At 39.3% G+C, this 20,673-nt stretch overlaps 1 protein-coding gene across 3 annotated transcripts in view; it reads right to left on the reverse strand.

Annotated features, from left to right (window-relative positions):
• The window catches only part of lmtk2 (lemur tyrosine kinase 2), a 105,260-nt gene that overhangs the window by 67,937 nt on the left and 16,650 nt on the right, over positions 1 to 20,673 (reverse strand). For 2 of the 3 annotated variants that reach the window (XM_048609444.1, XM_048609446.1), the window contains 2 exons: positions 1,313 to 1,434; positions 512 to 665 (listed from right to left, as the gene is read on the reverse strand). In XM_048609444.1, the coding sequence (XP_048465401.1) occupies positions 512 to 665; positions 1,313 to 1,434 (276 nt within the window). Of the gene's footprint in view, positions 1 to 511; positions 666 to 1,312; positions 1,435 to 20,673 lie in introns of those variants that run through there. The other variant, XM_048609445.1, reaches the window with a different exon arrangement.

The following is a 20,673-nucleotide window of genomic DNA, read 5'->3' on the forward strand; positions in this document are numbered from 1 at the left end:
CCAGGACTCTTGATCACGTTCAGGAACCTTAGTACCTGCTCCGACAGACATCATGTACACCGCAATACTAACTTTAGTCAGTTGCTGGGAGCATCACAGCAGGTTTAATTCTACCAATGTCAGATAGGCACACATCATCAGCATGAGTTTCTTAAAGGCAATCAAGAAATAGGAACTCTGCAAAATACGGTCTGTCCTTATGCATGGTGGGAGAGGCCAATGGAATTCTGATATCATCACCCTAGCTGAAATCAGCAAGTTCGGTAGAGACCACAAGACTGGACAGAAGATCTTCCTGGTTTGTATGACTCAGCTATTCACCAAGATAAATTTACTAGCGTAAAAGTCAACCCAAGAGAAAGGTTACTGCAGTAAATTTTAACTGATTCTAAACCATGATTTATAACTAAAAATAAGAACTGAAATTTTGAGGCCACATATTTGTCAAGCAACATTTACTGATATTTAACCAATGTTAAAATATTTATAAACTGTCAAATTCAGACCATACCTTGCGTTTTAGATGACTGAAACTGTGTTGGAGTAGCAAGTACAATACTTGGAACTGTAAGTGTGTAAACTTCGGCAGGTGCTGGAGGTGAAGGGGTGTCTTCTGCTGGTGGTATGAAATCATTTTCTTCATCAGGGTTATCATCTTCAAATTCCTGAAATGAAAAAGTGAGCAACACGCTAACATAAAAACAGTTATTGGTGCATTCTCATGGACACTACTTGCACTGCTTTAAGCAAAACCTCAATGTTGTAAACAGCGCTATAATGCACCGCATCTTCTTCACAGTGTGGCAAAAATACTTCAGCAGTTTAGACTCTGCAGTGACCATTTTCTTTTAAAAGCCCCTAGAATCAACAGCACATATTTCTAGAACTAAAGCCAAACAAAATGTCTTCTTTAAGAGGTATTCACTCTATGCAATCTGTATCCAAGGCTCTGATGTAAGTAAGAGCCGCAAGATGAAATATACATCAACAGTTACAGGTGCTCATCCCCAGAAAAAAAATGGTAATAAACTGAAATTAGGCAGATAATTTCAGACAATGTCTTCTTGCCATTGCCCAAAACCAGAGGACAGAAAAATAATCTGAATCAAGCCAGTTAAAATCTCATTTGTGAAGTAATCCTCCTGAAATAGCCAGCTGTAAATCAACGTGGGACAATGCAGCACAATTTCCACTTAAAGTGATACACTGCCAACACAATGTAAGTAGCTTCAAGATTACAGTAAATAAATTATGTGGCAGCTGATCAAAAAAATTCAAATCAGAGCAACCAAGGTGCATCCTATGTACTCACCTTGAAATTTATTCCCTGTTCTTTACAGCAGGATGCACAGTTCACAAGCAGGATGATGAGGACAACTAAGCTGCAACCAGACAGTATAAGCAGTGACCAGGAGACTTCAACAGCTGCTTCCCCTGGAAAAACAGATAGCAATCATTTTCCAATATCTGTTTTTCCATGCATTCCAAGAAAAAAAAACACTATAGTGTACAAGTTCAACTGAATAACACTGTATTGCTAAAATTAGAATAGCTGAGATAAAGTTAATGGTTAAATAAATATTTTTATTTTAAAAACTGACTACCAACTAGAATGTAAAATTATGTACACCAGATCACAAGTTAAATTTATCACATCTAAACAAGTTGTCCCTAGGCACAAACTGGACGTTCTGAGGCTAAGAACAAATGATGGTAATGCAAAAAATTGAAGTCATCTAGAGGACTTTTATCCAACATGAACTCTAAATTGAGTAAAGAATGAATCTGTAAACGTACAGCATAGCTCATCAGCAAATCACCCAAAGCATTTTACAACCAATTATTTACTTTTGAAACCGCACGAGTAGATGCGGCACCAAACTGGGGCACAAGATATCATAAGAGAGAATAAATAGCTAAATGCTGTTTCTTGAAGGAGACCTGTTGGTCAATGTGTTAAGAGCATGCCCTGCTCTCCTTTGGCTAGCTCGATGGGATCAGTTCAGTTTTCTTGAAGCAGGTCACATTTCATCCCATAACAGATCTTTAGCAACACAGCACTGAATTATTTGCATATGGGGCAAAGTCAAGGGCTCAACTCAACAGCCAACAGTGCTACTGGCTGAGCTAAGCTGACATGATTAATATAACCATACAGCTTGCATCAGACCATATTTATCTTGAGTATCTTTAACCTTCCAGTATATTGAGCCTTTTAACAAAACATAAACCACACAAAAGTTAAATACAATGGATAACACAACAGTATTTGAGAAAAATTATACATGTTGATTCATTTGTGCAGTCTGCAGGAAAAATCTGCTGTTGGGTATTAACTGCACCCTAAACCTAGAGCTGAGTCTTGGCCTTGATTTTGTGCTTTTCAGGACAATGTGGTGTTGCATTTGGAGCTGGTGTACTTGGTCACCATCTCTGTCTCCTTCAACATGGCATGCTCGAGTCCTGACCTGAAAGGGACCTACAGCTACTTGTGTCTAATAAGCAAAACTCTTAATATAAATATCAAAACTACATGATCTGGTAATATGTAAACAATTGCACTGTCCTAGGAATTCCAATGGGAATATTCCAACAGATGCAGGGAAGAAAAAAATACATCTAGCGAAAACAGTTACTGTTTCGCACAGAATGATCTATGTTCAAAAGCCAGTTGTCAAATAAGTTCCTGTAGATCCAAGTAGGTAGCCTTTGATAAAATATTTGCAGGTGATGCAACAGAGCCTATTATGAGGATAGATTTCCTACTATTTTCTGATAATGACAAAATGTTATAACATCGCTTAATTTGCATTTTTCAGTTTCTAGAACTGGAACATTGGCCTGAATTCACATTTTGCAATTATATGCAAGAATAACACCAGCATTAGAACACCAGCACTTCATATGGACTGCATGCCGCAATCCTAGTTTGGGGGTATTAAACTCCTTGTCTGTTAGACAATTTTGCCATGTGTCTGCGGGACTAACAGCACTCTGAATCTTACTAGGTTTAACAAAGGAACTCCACACAAAATACCAAGTAAATGTGGAATATCATCCAGTATGGTTGTTTATTGTATCTGAAACTTAGAAGTTTTAGATTTACTAAGTTCAAACTGCAAGCACTATTTTCATGGTTTATCAAAAGGATTTTTTTTTTAAAACAGCATGTTCCTTATAAGAAACATCAAGAACCTGCTCATTCAGAAAGAAACATTACTTGATTAAAAGCTCAATATACTATCAAAAACTATAATGGATAAAACCTGTAACCGGACATTACAGCTTATGTACAAATTTGTCAGACAGCAAAGTAGTTCCATCCAGCTCCGCATTTTTAAAGAGCCATTAGCAGCTATAAATAAATACGGTATTTATAAAGTTTAAAGACGTAAAGGACAAGTTAATGCTTGTAGACAGAGTAACCAACAAATCTTTCCACACTGCTACAAGCAGAGAAGCATACTTGCTATGTGACATTCAGAGCCATACAAACATACAAGCAAGAAACAAGACTAAGCCACTCGTCATTTCAAGCCTGCTCTCCCATTCAACAAGATCACAGTTGATCTGATTCCACCTTCAGTTCTACAGTCCTTCATATCCTCAATAATCATTCATTCCTTTGGTAATCAAGAATCTATCTACCTCTGCCTTTAAAAATAATTAAAGATTCTGCATCTACTGAAGGAAATTCCAAAGACACTCAACCCCCAGAAAAAAATGTTCCCTCGTCTCAGTTTAAAAATAAAGAGTTGCCCATTTAAGACTATGATCCTTAATTCAAGGTTCTTCCACAAGAGAAAACATCGTCTCAACATTATCCTGAGGGGATTTGACTGGGTTAATGTGTGTGTCAAGTGAGTCATCTCTGACTCTTCTAAACTCTAGGAGACAATCTTAGCTTTTCTTCATAAAGCAATCCTCTCATTCCAGGTATAAGTCTTAGCATCCTTCTGAAAGTACAGTGACTAGTACTAAACAGTACTCCAGATCCAGTCTCACCAATGCCCTGTATAACCAAAGTGTCACCTCCTTACTCTTGCATTCAACTCCCCTCGCAATAAAAACAAACATTTTTCAAATCAAAAATCTTTTCTGATTAATTGCTGTACCTGCACACCAACCTTCTATCATTCGTACACAAGGGCACCACAATCTCTCTGCCTCCCCTCACAATTTAGATAATATGTTTCTTTTTCATACTTTCTATCAAAATGGACAATTTCACAATTCCCCACATTGTACTCCATTTGCCAGATCTTTGTTCACTCACTTAACCAACCTACATGTGCTTTGTGTCTTCTTCATAACTCATTTTTCTATCTTTGTATCATCAGCAAATTTAGCTACTATACCTTTGATCTCTTCACCCAAATCATTTATATGAATTGCAAAGAGTTGAGATTCCAGCATCAACTTCTGTAGCACACCACTTGTGACATCTGTCAGTCTGAAAAAGGTCCATTTATTTCTATTCTCTGCTTCCTGTTAGCCAGCTAATTTTCTATCCATGCCAATATGTTACCCTCTACAACCTTCCACAAACCTAATGCATTTTGTAAAATTAAATCCAATGCATCAACTATCTCACTAACTACTTCTGTTAAGGCCCTAGGATAAAATCCATCCACATCTGGAGAACTTGTCAACTCGCAGGTCCAACAATTTAGTCAGGATTACTTCCCTAATATTTGCAATTTTCTTGAGTTCCTCCCTCCTTTTTCATTTCCTGATTTACAACAATATCTCGGATGCTATTGATTTCTTTCAGTGAAGACCAATGTAAAAAAAAAACTATTCACTTCATCTGCCATCACCAATTCCATGGGCTCATCTTCTAGAGGCAACAATTAATTTATTAACTCTCCTTTACTGAAATATCTTAAGAAAATTTTCCTGTTTTCCTAACTGTTTTGACTAACTTTCTCTCATACCATAAGTTTTCTCTCCTTATTAATTCTTTAGTAATTGTGCTTTCTTTTCTTATGTTCTGTCCAATCTGCTGACCTCCCACTTAACGTTGCTCAATAACATGTCTTTTCTTTGACTTTGATACTACCTTTGATTTTTTTTTTTTTTTTAAGTTGACCACAGATAGTGGGTCCATTGCCTATAATTTTTCTTATTTGTAGAAATGATTTATTCTGTGCTTTCTGGAATATCCCCTTAACGGTTTGCCACTACATCTCTACTGACCTGTCCTTTAACCTAAATTGCCAGCTCACTTGCGTAAGTATAGCTTTCATGCCCTCTTAACTGCCTTTGTTTGAATTAAAGGTTGTAGTCTTGGACCCACACTCCTTTAAACTACATGAAAAAATTCAATCATATTATGGTCAATGCTGCCAGGGGCATGTTCACCACGAGGTCAGTAATTAATCGCATCTCATTAGTCAAGACCAGGTCTAGTATAGCCTGGTCTCTGGCTGGCATTATAACATTCCGGTCTAAGAAACTGTCCCAAAAACATTCAATTAATTCGTCATGTAGACCATTTTCTCCCTTCTCTGAATAACCAAAAGATCCCAACCAAACATTACTAACGGGATAATTTCAAGACAAAAATACTCCCAGTCCCTAAAGACACCTACTTTATGTCATTATAAGATTACAAATAGGGTGTTTGCCTGAAAATCTCCTCAGTTGTCAGTTCCACGGGGACTGGTTTGTGGAGGTAAAAATGAGGGACACTCATGGAGATGTGTTTTCCTTTCAGCTCTATATTGGATGCCTCCTCCTGAAAAGTGCCCAGGACCCTTCTCCACTATAAAATCATTCCCATAGACTCTGGTTTAAAACCACAGTTCAGCATCCCCAATGTCAGGCCTGATCACAGTAGTCACCAGTCTGGTCAGCCCCTCCACCTCCAGACATCTAGTGGACACTGCCCACCTAGATTCTCAGTCCTCCAAGATACTTCTAAAGTCAGTTAACTCTCCGAGGAGACAGCTGGACAGCAATGCCACTTGCTCTATTGCAAATGTGTCAGCTGCTGTCTGTGCATGCAGATTAGAAAAAAAGAATTAATTCTTGGACAAATACCATCCTGGAAGTCTAGGTCTGAAATGCATAGTAAATTACTGAACCTGCCCAGAAAATCCAAAACGGCTAATCATTCTGCTCAGCTTTCACAAAGAATGGTGCTGGATGAGAAAACTGTCTGCACCTTGAAAGTTACAGCAATGCACATACAGTAGAGGTATGGACAAGATTAAGGAAAGGTAAACTGGTACTCTAATGAAGATTCATTATATCTGGTTAGTAAAACTCAATTGATATCAGTCCAGATGCAATACCAAACATGTCCATTGAGGGTACACTGTTCAGAATGGTCTGTTATCTTCTCCAGTAAATAATAGCGTATATTATTCATTCCTGATTGCAATTCAGTCAGCTGTTAAACAGCTCCATATTGACCGCACTGGAATGCGCACCTGCAATGTTCCAGGTTTTTAGATATTTTGTATTGACAGATGCTCGACAACTCAACCAGGGGCACACTAATCTCTCTTTGCACATTTGAGCTAGGAAAGGCGAAAATAAAGAATTTCCTATTTAAACTGTCGAGGTTACTCAATTGCAAATTCATCAGATAAATATTGCAATAAAAACAAAATCCACATTATCAGTTGCTGAGCCCATATAACATACAGATCACCATAGATCCTTAGACAGCCCCTTCCAAACCAATACCGCAACCTTCTAGAAGTACAAAGGCAGTAGATACATGGGAACCACCTGCAAGATCACCAACACCTCACCACCCTGACTTGGAAATATATTGCTGCTCCTTCAATGTCACTAGGTCAAAATCCTCGAAGTCCCTTCCTAATGGCATTGTGGGTGTATCTACACCAAATGGACCGCAATGAAGACAGTTCACTACCATCTATCAACGGCAACTAGGGATGGACAATAAATGTTGGTCCAGCCAGAGACACCCATATCCCATGAGTGCATTTAACAAAAAAATGCCTTAATCTTTGCAACGCTTGACAAAAAAGAAACAAGCTACAATTTTCAGAAGTTGCTTACTGTAGAAGCTCACAGTTGGGACAGCTAATTGAGCACCATTCACACTCTTGTACATCATTTTTAAAGCAAAAATAGAAAGGAATATCAAAGGCTTTTTAAGGGTGGCATTGCAACTCAATTAATATCCATGCTGATCCATTTCACATACCTTTATTGCACCATGGATTTAAATTGACTTAAAATGATGTTATCAATATATTTTAAAAACTTCCAATGAGTGTCTATATAATGCCTAATGATCTAAGTTGAAGGTCCAAATGAATAACAAAGCTCCATTGCTAACAAGAAGTTTCCTTAGGAGAGACAGGAAATTTGATAGATGATGATCTAGGTGGAATCGAACACTAACCATATGCTTTATAAAACAAATCAGTTATCCAATTCAGTTCAGGAGTTCAAGAATTGCTCCACACTTGTGGTCTTGCTGAATATCATTATGATCACAGTTTGCTACAAGTGGAGGTTGTTTAAAAATCATGCTCTCTCTCAAATATTTTTCTATTCACCTGTTCCCACACCCACATACTTCTACCTAAAATGATACCATTTAACAAATGTAATATTGCAGTATTATTATTTTAAATATAACATTATAATACAATCAGAACTTGCTTGCTTCATGCTGTTTGCAATGTTCCTTCTATAGTAAACACAATTGGTGTAAATATGAATAAATCTCAAAAAAGCTTAAAACTACTTTCAATATCAATTTATCTGTTACTTTAAGAGTGAGATCAATCTTGAGTAATGCATCCATAATTTTGAAAAACCAAATGCTTGTTAAACATCAGCACTGTATAATAAAATTAATTTTCAAGGAACTAGGATCATATTGCCCAATTCTATGCTAGGAATGTTAAAACTGTGCCTACACCTACCAAACTTAAAAACAAATTAAACCCTTTCTTTGCTGTCAGGATCATACTTAGAATGTCATAAATACAAGTATTTCCTCTGAACAAAATATGTGTTTTCACTAATTTAAAGACACTGACCCATTCAAATAAATCAGTTCAAAATTAGAGACTTTTGCACCCTCTCTTCCCCCACAATCCTTATCCAGGCAAAATTGTCAAATTGTATAAATTACTGTACCAGGCACTAAAGCAGTCAACTAAAAATAGAAAATGTTGAAATATTCAGGTCTGACATCTACAGACAGAGGAACAGTTACATTAAATGCCTTTCTTCAGAACTAACTGGAGTCAATCTATATTGAGATAAGAACTGTACAAGTTGTTATTTTCAAATTAATTAGTGACTTTTATTAAACTATTCCTCTTTTTCAAACAAAGAGACCAAAGCGTGCAACATTTTCGTATCAAGTATTCAAGATGAAGGGCTGTTGTCTAACTGAAGCATAATAAAGGTTAAAGAAGTGGGCAGATGTAATACATTTGAAGATACTGAAATGTGATACCAACTTGGACTTTGTGACAAGAGGATTTGAACATAGGGGCAAAGATGACTTGCTTCATTTGTACAAACCTTGAGGAGGCTGAACCTGAAATAGTGTGCGTAGTTTTGATCCCCCTACCTAGGGAAGGATGCACTTGCCATAAACAGCATGTAGTGGAGGCTAACGGCATGTAGTGGAGGATCACCAGACTCATTCCCGGGATGGTGAGACCATGTCTTTATTCTTTACAGTTTAGAAGAATTATAAGCACAAACTTACACTTTTATTAAAGGTCTAGAAACAGTATATGCAGAAATGACTGGTGTGTCTAGAACTATCGATTACAGAGTCTCAGAATAAGTAGCAAAGCAGTTAGTACTAGGTTGAGGATCAATTTCTTCACTCAGAGGGTAGTGAATCTTTGGAACTTTCTACCCAGAGTGCTGAGTGTGATTGCTGTAGACATCAATGGAATGTCTGAGCCATTATGGAATTAAGAAATCCTAGCAAAACTGAAGTCAATGGGAAACAATATAGGGGGAAACACTCTGTTGGTTGGAGTCATACGCAGTATGAAGGAACAGGAAGATGTATTGGTTGTTGTCCCAGGACGTCACTGCAGGAGTTCCTCATGGTAGATATCTAGATATTTTCTAATCAACCTGTGTAGAGATGTTATCACACACCTCCAAAGCAGGTGAGACTTGAACTGAGCCTCCCAGTCTGGGGTTAGGGACAATACCACTGTGCCACAAGAGGACTCCCCAGTATCTCAAGATAGTCTCCTCAGCTCAAGCATATTCAGCTGCTTCATCAATTACTTTCCATCATGACATTATAGGAAATGGGGATGTTTGATGATGCTTACACAATTTTCAGCACCATTCACAACTCCTCAGATACAAACATAACCAGTGTCGAAATGCAGCAAGACCTGGACAATATCCAGCCTCAATTTGATGAGTGACAGGTAACATTTGGAAGTGCCAGGTGTTATCACAGCTGACAATTAAATGAGACAAATTTCAGAGTAAATTCTGGCTTGATAGACCATCAAGTATATTTTTGCAACAGGGTTACCATGGTGCTGAGTCATGAATGTATTCATATAATGCTTCCAATGTACTTTTATTAAAAGAGAAAGTCTATTATACGCACAATGAAAAAAAAAGAACAGGTCATTTTTGAAGTAGTCTTTGTACAAATATAAGTAAAGATTCGTTCCTTTTACTCTCATAACGACTTTACAGATACTTAAACCTCAGTGAAAGGTCATCTTACTTCCACATTCCACAACTTGTTCAGTTGGCATGGTTGTACTTTGATTCTTTCCAGTGAAGCTAATTTCTTTAGTCAACATCTCTTAAACTGCTAACATATGAGCTAACATATATACTGCTAACACTCATTTCTTAACAGAGTTGAATTTAAGGAATCTGTTTCTGGAGCTCTCTCTTACTTACAGTAAAGCATTCAGGACCTACATTTAGCACAAACTGCTTTGAAAATTAAGCTAAATGCCCCCTTGTTGCCACAGGCCTACCTTCTCTGACAGACTTGATAGAGGTGTACAAAATGATCAAAGATATAGATAGCGTGGACAGCCAGAGACTTTTTCCTAGGGTGGAGGTAGCTGTTACAAGGGGGCATAGTTTTAAAGCGGGTGCAAGTAGATATAGGGGAGACGTCAGAGGTAGGTTCTTTACTCAGAGTGGTAGGGGCATGGAATGCATTGCCAGAGAGGGTAATGGAGTCGGCCTCATTAAGGGCATTTAAGCGGCTATTAGATAGGCATATGGATGATAGTATAGATAGGTGGAGGTTAGATAGACCTTAGGATTAGGGTAAAAGTTTGGCACAACATCGTGGGCCGAAGGGCCTGTACTGTGCTGTACTGTTCCATGTTCTATGTTCTATGAAACATGCACAGTTCTTGACCTCCAGGATCATTCTCTTTCAAGGGAAACTTTGTCTGTGTATCAAAGGACAACTTGTTGCTAGGCAACAGCCTATTTTTTTCCCTCTTCTACCCTTAATTTTTCTAAAGAACTGAACTATTCAGCTGAAGATGTTTTTATTTTTAAAAAAGCCTTATTTAATTACATGAAAACAGTTCTAGACCCACCTTCAACACTCAGAACTCAAAAAAGAACAATATCTTTCCCTTCTTAACTAACTCGGTATAGATATACAAAGAAAACTTAAAGCTATAGTCATAAGAGTCATATAGCATGAAAACAGACCCTTCAGTCCATGCCGACCATGTTCTCAAACTAAACTAGTCCCAACTGCCTGCGTTTGGCCCATATACCTCCAAACCTTTCATAGTCATGTACTTATCCAAATGTCTTTTAAATGTTGTAACTGTACCTGTATCCACCACTTCCTGCAACAGTTCATTCCACACACGAACCACCCTCTGTGTGAAAAGTTGCCCCTCATTTCCTTTTTAAAAACTTCTCTTCTCACTTTAAAAATACATGCCCTAGTTTTGAACTCCCCCACTGTAGGGAAAAGACCCTTGGTATACACCTCATCTATGCCCCTCATGATTTTATAAATCTCTATAAAAGTCATCCCTCAACTACCTATGCTCCAATGAAAAAAAGTCCCAGCCTTTCCAGCGTCTCCTTATAATTCAAACCCTCCATTCCTGGCAACATCCTGATAAGTTGTTTTCTAAACCCTTTCTAATTTAATAATATCCCGTCTATAGCAGGTTGACCAGAACTGCGTACAGTACTCCAGAAGACGCCACACCAACATCCTGGACAACCTCAACATGATGTCCCAACTCCTATACTTAAAAAGGTTTAAGTAATGAAGGCAAGCATGCTAAATCTTGGGAATAACAATGTCAATCTCACACCTGCATCATGCAGCTCATGCGGCAAACACACTGTGCCCTATAAACAAAAGGCTATGTCTTAGAGTCCAAGGGAAGTGGCCCTCAGCAAAGTCTATGGCGTCACCCATTTGTCATTGGGTCCCAGCACAGTAAGTCAAGGCAGCCTCTGAGATGGGTCCAGGGGCTTGGCTATAGCCAGGTGTCCAGTTGGAGTGCTCTCAGTCCAGGGTTCTGTCCCTCTAGAGCCAAGGGAGAGGGAGAGGGTAATGATCAGCCTTATGAGTGAGGAATTCTGCCGATTACAGTGAAATAATAGAAACAGGCTAGCATCAGACAAGACCAGCATTGTAGAGGCTTGGTAGGTTGTTAATGAGGGGAATTTGGGATGATACAGCAGGAAATTGCGTCAGCCCTCAACAAAAGTTGAATAAATTGACACTGAATATTGTAAGATTTAGATCAATGTATAAGAGGTGCTCAACTGGTTTTATTTGCATTAAAGCACTGGATTAAGAATGATCATTTAACTATACAATACCCACATCTCCAACATATTACAATAATTTGTTAAACTTAAGTACATACATTGATATACCAGAAAGGAGGAAATGGTCATTTCTAGATTTAAAACTTCCACTAGCATTCTTCACAAGCTCAGTGCACTGTTATAAAACTGTGTCACAAATCCATTTCAATTGATTTCAAAAACCTTTATTTTGTCCTACATCATTCAGCTTTATTTTATTGCTTTTCTTAGGAAGCTCCTGGGTTTTTCTTCAGATTGTCTTTTCCTGTTGTATGATTAAGAACGAATAACAAATGGTACAAACCTCTGTCCTACCATTCCCGTCTCGTCATGACATTGATACTGAGCGTGTATTTAGAGTGATGTCTGTCTGCATATCCAACAGACACGGAGCATGCTGGACCTGGGTCTCCATGAGGTCACCAACTTCACAGAGGTGGAGATGAAGCCGAGGGTATCCAGCATTGACCTCTTCCTGGTGGAGATGTGTTGAGTGTTTGCATAGGAGGAGAGGGATAAAAGCTTGTACAGATTAAGAACGATTTAGCACTGGTGTTAATGGGACAGCAGCGTTGAACAGCACAATGAAACTTATAGGGTTAGTTGGCCATTGAAGTCGGTCTACCCAACCAGCAGTCATGCACTTCTCTGACTGATTCTAAAATGTACATTTATTAAGGAGTGACGAGACTAATACCCACCCACTGGCAGGGAGAAATTGATATGCTTTCATTTGTGCTTTTACGAGTCTAAAACAATACTCCCTCTGATTTCCTTTTTCAGTGCACAGACCTCAGAGGTCTGCACTGAGGCAGTGACTCCTGAAATGTATCAGAGATAGTAGAAACTGCAGATGCTGGAAAATCTGAGATAACAAGGTGTAGAGCTGGATGAACACAGCAGGCCAAGCAGCATCATAGGAGCAGGAAAGCTGACGTTTCGGGCCTAGACCCTTCATCAGAAATGGGGGAGGGGAAGTGGGTTCTGAAATAATTAGGGAAGGGGGGGGGGGGGGGGGGAGAGAAAAAACTCCCACCAGTGGCTCATTTTCTCTATCATTCCTTATCTCCACCCTGATCTCCTGAACCAAGATAATCTCTAACTATTGCATAAATGCCATCCTTGATTAACAGTGCTACCATTCCAGCTTTACCCAGCTTCCTTGTCTTCTTGACTGTTACATACCTCAATATTCAGGACCCAACCCTTGCCAGCCTGAAGCCACACCTCCATAATGAATATCAGATCATGATTATTTACTTCAATATGCACTATCAATTTCTTTACTTTGTTATGAATGCTACAGATACAGAACCTTAAGTTCTGACTTTTTGTTATCTAATATCTAGTCTTGATTGTTGGTATATTCTTAATTCTTCTTTCCTCTCTGCCGCTTCCTACCGTTCTCAGACCCTCACTTCTCAGATTACTATTTTCCTCCCTTGCCTTATCTCCAATCTTTGATATTCCACATCTTTTACATATGATCCCTTGCCACTATTTAGTTTAAAACCCTCCCTACTTCCCTACTTAGGCTACTTGCCAAAACACTGGCCCCAGCACAGTTCAGGTGTACACCATCCCGATGGCACAGACCACATATTCTACAGTACTGGTGCCTGTGGCCCACAAACTAAAACCCACTTCTCCCACACCAATCTTTGAGCCACATATTGAATCTCTTTAATTTCATCTATCCAATGCAACGAGCATGAGATTATAACTTTTGAGATTCCACTTTTTAATTTAGTGCCCAACTCTTCATATTGCCTACGCAGAAACTGTTCCCTTGTTCTAGTTATGTCATCACTGCCTACATGGACTAAAACCATTAGATACTCCCCTTTCCACTGCTAGTCCCTTTCCAGCCATGAGCAGATGTGCCAAACGCTCGCACCATGCAGGCAACACAACCATCTGGGTTCTCACATATTGACACTGCTCTCTCTGCAGCAAATTCCCTCACTATACCATACCATACTGCTACATTCGTTGTCACTCCTCCCACTTGAATGGCTCCTGCATCACAATGCCGTGGTCAGTTTGCTATCCATCCTGAAACGCCTGCTATCATCCAAGGAGTTTTCATACCAATTGTAGAGGCTGACACTCCTGCATTTGTGTCATCTGGGTCCCTTCCCTGCCTCACTCAGTCACTCTGTTATCCCTGACCATAATCAGAAGATCCTATCCTAAGTGGTGTGACAGCCTCCTGGTATGAAAGAAAGATGTAATTTTTTCCCTCCCTGCTGCATTGTAGCTTATGTAGTTCAGCTTCCAGCTCATAACCTCTTATCTGAAGTTGCTCAAACTTCAAAACACTTACTTCAGACTCGTTTGCCCTGGATCACATTGGAATCCAGGAGTTTGCACATGTTTCAGCCTGAACACAACACCTATCCTACCACATTTAAATGAGTTTCAATTAATTGATTACATTATTCACTTACTTGTGCTATTTTATATATTTAAAATATCACTTTATACACTAGGCTAATAGAAAAGACCTTAATTTATCAGAAGCTCACAAACAGCTAATGCCTTTCTCTGTAATCAAACAAGAACAAATTCAAACCAACTCAATTGTAACCTACCACTAATCTTCTCAGTATTATACACTATTTCTTTCAACAATATTATCCTAACTTTCTAAGCTAAAAACAGATAGAAAGTTATGAAACATGCCTTTAAAATGTTTCTCATTGTTTCTCTACTGTCCTACCTTTTAACTCACTTAGCTCATTTTACCATCTATCCTCATAAATTCCTATGCTCACATCCAAATCATTTACATAAATGACAAAAAGCAGTGGATCCAGCACCGATCGTTGTGGCACACCGCTGGTCACAAGCCTCCAGTCTGTTGAGGAACTCACCATCGCCACCCTCTGTTTTCTATTTACGTATCCAAATGGCTAGCTCTCCCCGTATTCCGTGTGATTTAACTTTGCTAACCAGATTATGACGAGGAACCTTATCAAAAGCCTTATTGAAGTCCATATAGATCACATCCACCACTCTGCCCTCATGAATCCTCTTCATTACTGCTTCAAAAAAAATTCAGTCAACTGAGTGAAACATGTTTTCCACCTCAAACCATGGTGACTGTTTGTAATCAGTCCTTGCCTTTCTAAATACATGTAAATCCTGTCCCTCATGATCCCTTCCAACAACTTGCCCACCACTATGTGAGGCTCACTAGTATATAGTTCCATGACTTTTCCTTACCACCTTTCTTAAATAGTGGCACCACGTTAGCCAGTCTTCTGGCACCTCACCTGTGGCTATCAACGATACAAACAGATAGATGCCCGAGACAGGCATGGACATGATGGGCCAAAGGGCCTTTCTCGACGCTGTTAAATCTCTCACCTAAAATAGTAACCATTCATGCTAGAGGATGAGATTCCCCTTCTACATGTCAGTTGTCCCTGAATAAGGTGTAACATGGAGTTAGATTTTTGAACAACTCCCTTTCTTGGACCAGTCTTTTTTAAGCATAAAATTCTTTAACCTCACTGTCTCTGTGGGAATATATCTACTTTGCAAGGCATTCACTTAACTCTCATATTTTTAATTGTGAGCTGTTACAAGTATTAGCTTTCTTGAGCAGATCACTAATCAATAATAATTTATGAAGAACTGTCACAGAAAGTGACACAATCCTGCTAAAATAGACAAATGATTTGAGTTTGCAACACCACTCAAGTATTTCAATCATGTTCATCTGTAAGACCACAAAACATTACCTCAAACTATAGTATCCTAGACAGCAATAAAAGGTTTGAAACATTATACCGAAAAGGGTTATCAAATTTGAATTTATTAACCTGGTCATGGATTATATATATTGCCCATGAGAAATGCACAGGTCAGCAATCCTGAAACAAAAATATAAGGGTAGGTTACTTTGAAACAAAAATATCTGCAGACGTGATCTCACACAATATTCTGATTTTTTTGCCAATCTGCGCGCAGGATAGTGTATACAGCATAATTAGCATTCCAGTCTTCACTGCTGAGTAGGAATTATTCCCAAAGAGGCTCCTTTGCGTCTGAAGACTGCCTTGATTTCTGTCTATGGAAACACCTGGCCCAGGTCCCAACCCAGAAAGAGTCACCCTGACATTAGCATTCCTGAGAGGGGCGGTACGCATTGTCTAATCATACCTCATATCTGATTTACCCTTGTTCTCCTACTCCTGTATTAGTTAAGAAGAGTTGGCCGTAGAGATTTATTTGGGATTAATAACTGTGGTTACCAGTTCTATGAAACAAAAGTTTCTTTGAGTATAATCAATCACTTTGCGTTATATTAGTGGTTGCTACATGGTTTGCCCTCAATATGTTCTGGCTGCTATGAATTTGGAGTTGTTGACATGTGTTTTAATTGCTTACTCTTCCTGGTGGAGGATATAGCAAAAAAAAGTGTCCTTTCTTTACTGTATTAATTTCTATCACAGTTTAGGTTACTTAGGAGGGCCTGTTCTTTTTTGCTTTATCTCATAATTGTTATCATTTCAACTCATACAATAGAATTTGTTTCATTCCTGTCAACTGATTTTTAGTCACTTGGCGATGGCAGGGTAGGAAGTGTTCGGGCTCTTCTGCTTCTATCACCAGGCCTGCTGCATTCTTTTCTTAAAACATTTTTCTTTCTAACATCAAGTTCATTTTACCTTCTTTTGGTGGCTTTAGGTGAGGAAGGAGGCTCCAAGTGGCCCCTGCAGCAAAGAATGCGATGTGGACTTGGCTGTTCCTCGTGGCTGCACCTTGGTGGGTTCTTCAATTAGGCTGCTTTGGCAGCGGCTTTGAAGACAAGATGGGTCCAGGCCTTGGATTCCAGTGACTGGCCTGTGACTCTGTCGGCAGCTTCAGCAGCGGTGGTCTTTGGCATCATGGGGTCCGCTGGGGTGGTGGTGGGGGTGGCCAAAGAGGAGGGTGGTGCATGCATGTAGTCGGGTCCTCGAGCCCAGAGCCAGGGAATGGACCAATTTCTCTCTTTTTTAAGTACACGATCATGGAAGGACTCTTATTATTATTAACTTTGTTTTCTACTTTGTTACTGTAATGTTGTACTTTTGAAGGTCTTTACTGTTGGACTTTTATTTATCATTTGAGTACAGTGAAATAAAGCTAATTCAATTCATTTCAACTCAGATGTGTATGGAATCCATACATTCACATACTTGTTTTACCCAATGATTGATTTTACATCCCCAGTTGCCTATTCTAACTGTTTCAGAATAGAGTTAAAACATACCACAGTTTACTGTAAGAGCAAGGAAATATCCTCAAAATTGAATTAAAAGGCACTTAAGTTACAAAGTAAATGGAATAATAAAGTGGGCATTTATCAAATTATATTTCATTATGAAGCATACTCTTAAACATGTAGAATAAAAGGATCAATCACCTATGCAATGATCCTGAAAAGGTGCAGTTTGGCTGACAGATGGTAGAATTGTACCTCCTCCCATCCTAAGGAGATGGGTACACAAGGTAAGCAAGGGAACAGATTGTGGATACTGGGTTCAGTATGAAAATTCCGGAATGTTCTGGGAGGTGGGGTTTAGGAAGGTAAGGGGGGAGAAAGACCTCCTGCTGTGTTGTGACTTATAACAGACAATGTTTATTATTTAAACTCCTGTCCCAGAGTCCATTTTTGTCTGAATACATTTCTATTAAGCACCTTGGGATGGTGCTCAACACAAAGGGAACTTCAGGACTGAATGTTGTTGGTGCATATACAGTCATGTTTGGAATATATTTATAGCACAATATTGAGCAATTCTGCATGCGGGTCCTCACAATAGTTGCCCTATAACTAGCACTAAGATCTTGGTTAAACCTCAGTAGTTATAGGCATAGAAATAGCGGCTGGAACAACATATTCATAAATGTTAATAGTAGTAGGCAGGCATTGTCAGGAAATTAGTTATATTCTGATACATATTTAACGTTATATCCGATAGTCCCGTTTGTTAGTTTGACACCCGATAGGAGAAACATCTAGTGAGATCTACATTGGCAGCATCATTGTCATCATCAGCATTCACTTGATAATAAGTTCGATTGTCCACCCAGGAAATTCCATGCCATTGGTCATGGGGTTTTACGGGTTTTGCATGGCCGATGTGCCCGATTGTAAATCCACATCTCCAACCATACATTTGGCAGGGGTTTTTGGGAGATGGAATTGGTCCTTGGCCTTGAGGAGATCAGTGGGCATTCCTTTCTTCTGTTCCTTTTCCGTACTTCCACTTGTCTTTGAGCGTTCTCAAAGAATTGTGTCTCTTCATACAGGAGTTTCTTCCAAGTTGGTTTCTTCTGAACGAGGGTCTCCCATGCATTGATATCTAGAATGCAATTCAAGGGGGAAGCCTTTAGGGACTCTTTGAAACTCTTCCTTTGACTTCCTCGCGCCTTCCTTGAGCCAGCCGAAGATGATTTGCTTTGGTAATCAAAACTCGGGAATCCTAAGCACACGGGATGGTGAGATTTTAATGCTATGCTGTTAGCTGCTTCAAGGATACTGGTATTAATACACCTGTCCTCCCAGCTGATGCATAGAAACCATCTCAACTTCAAGAATCTTGAAGTGACGCCTACATGTACTCCAAGGTTCAGGGCTGTATAGAAGAGTAGAAAGGATCTTGGTATCAGCACAGATGTCACGGTCATTGAAGGCTCTCATCCTTAGGTGTCCGAAGGTGACACACTCAGACTGGATACAATGTTGAATCTTCGTAGGATGTCTGACTTAGATGAAAAGTACCTTCCCAGGTTGGGGAAATGTTCCACGTTTCAGAGGATTTCTCCATTGATCTTAATGGAGGGATAGACTGGAACTTGACCTGGGACAAGTTGGTAAGGGATTTGAGTCTTCTTGAAGTTGAGGCCTTGACCCATTCTTGAAAATGCTTCTGTAAAGGCATTAAGTGAGGCTATCAAGAGTGCAGAGTTGACATTGTCATTCATATTCTGAAGTTCCACAAGTGAGGTTGGTGTCATTTTCTTCTTGGATTTCAACCGATTGAAAAGTTTCCTGTCCATCCTGGAGACAATGTTAACACCAGAGAAGTTTGGTCTTGACAAGATGAAAAAAGCAGTTGGGATGAAAAAGGAGAAGAGGGTGGGGGATGATGACACAGCCCTACTTGATGCCCGTCTTGATCTCAAAGTATTCTGCCATTTCACCGGTGAGGATAGTTGCCAACTTCTTGTCATAGAAGAAACAGAGGATATTGATGAATTTCACTGAACAGCCAGTCTTTGACAGGATCTTCCTTGGCACTTCCTAACTGAGTCTAAAGCCTTGGTCAAGTCAATGTTGGTGTTATGTTGTTCCTGGCATTGGCAGGGTATCAGTAGCAGAGCAAGAGCAATTTAAATATCTGAGGGACTGAGATGGAGAAACTTAAGCTGTAACTCATCCCATTATTAAACGAAATTGCAGGTTGTACAAAGTAAAAATTGGAAAAAAGATTCTGAGCAACACAAGTGCCCGAGTCATCGCCTTGATCTACTCCATTGTTTGGGAGACAGACAAAGCCTTACTTCTTTTGATTCATGTCCGATTAACCCTTAATATTCTGGTTTGAGAATATCATTTTTAAGCCCAACACTACAAAGAGGCACTGCAGAAATTCACCAAAGATCCTATACAGCACCTTTCAAGTCCATAACCACTTCTGTATAGAAGAACAAGAGCAGCAGACACGAGTCACCATTACCTGTAAGTTTCCCTCCAAGCCACTCACCATTCTGACTTGAAAGTATGTTGCTGTTCCTGCACTGTCAACCTATGTGGTCTGCATCGGTTCAAGAAGGCAGCTGACCACCACCTTCTCAAAAGCAACTAGGAACGGGCAATAAATACTGGCTGACCAGCAACGCCCATGTCCTATGAGTGAATAGATAAAGAACTATTGATTCTGCTGCAAGGATTTTTATCTACTACCCTCAAACCCCCAAGCATGTTTCTCTCAAACTTACAGAAAGCAGAGAATGAAATTGAAAAGTTCAAATGCATAAGCTCCTTTAACTCTCAAGAGTGTTGCAGAATTATATGGCTCCTAAATGAATAACTACAGCTTGTCCAATCTGTAATCACATCCTCAGCTTTGATTTTTATTGCAGTCATTCCTATCTTTTCTATTTTCCATTGAATACAAAAACCAACTTTCTTTTTTGAAATTAAGCTTCAAATAAATTGTCCTGCTTATTTTTTCCTGCATCCCCTATATTCACTCCATCCACCAGTGATAAAACGGTCACAGTGGAGTACACCATATACAACGAAAACAGAAATTTTGGAGAAACTATGCAGGTCTGGCAGCATCTGTGGGGAAAAGAAAAAGTTAACATTTCAAGTCTGGTGACTCTTCATCAGATACAAGATGCAGTGCCAAAGGGTTTTGGAAGGAGTCCCTAATAACTTTCAAAATGAACTTAGATAACTACTTCAAGGGGAAAGAATTGCAATACTACAATGAAAGATTACAGCAATGTCACCAACTGGATTGCTCATTCAGAAAGTCTGGTACTGGCATGATAGCAAAAAAAAACAACATTCAGCCTTTCATGGCACATGAACAACACTGGCGAGGCATTTACTGTAAATCAAAGTGCCCTCAGGAATTTTTTTCCTTTATTTGTTCACGGAATGAGGGCATCACTGGCTAGGCCAGCATCTATTGCCCATTCCTAATTGCCCAGAGGGCAGTTATGAGTCAACCACATTGCTGAGAGTCTGGAGTCACATGTAGGCCAGACCAGGTAAGTAAGGCAGCTTCCTTCCCTAAAAGACATTAGTGAACCAGATGGGTTTTTCCAACAATTGACAATGGAATCACAGTC

This window comes from Rhincodon typus, chromosome 21, assembly GCF_021869965.1.
Source record: "Rhincodon typus isolate 14 chromosome 21, sRhiTyp1.1, whole genome shotgun sequence".
NCBI classification, from domain to species: domain Eukaryota; kingdom Metazoa; phylum Chordata; class Chondrichthyes; order Orectolobiformes; family Rhincodontidae; genus Rhincodon; species Rhincodon typus.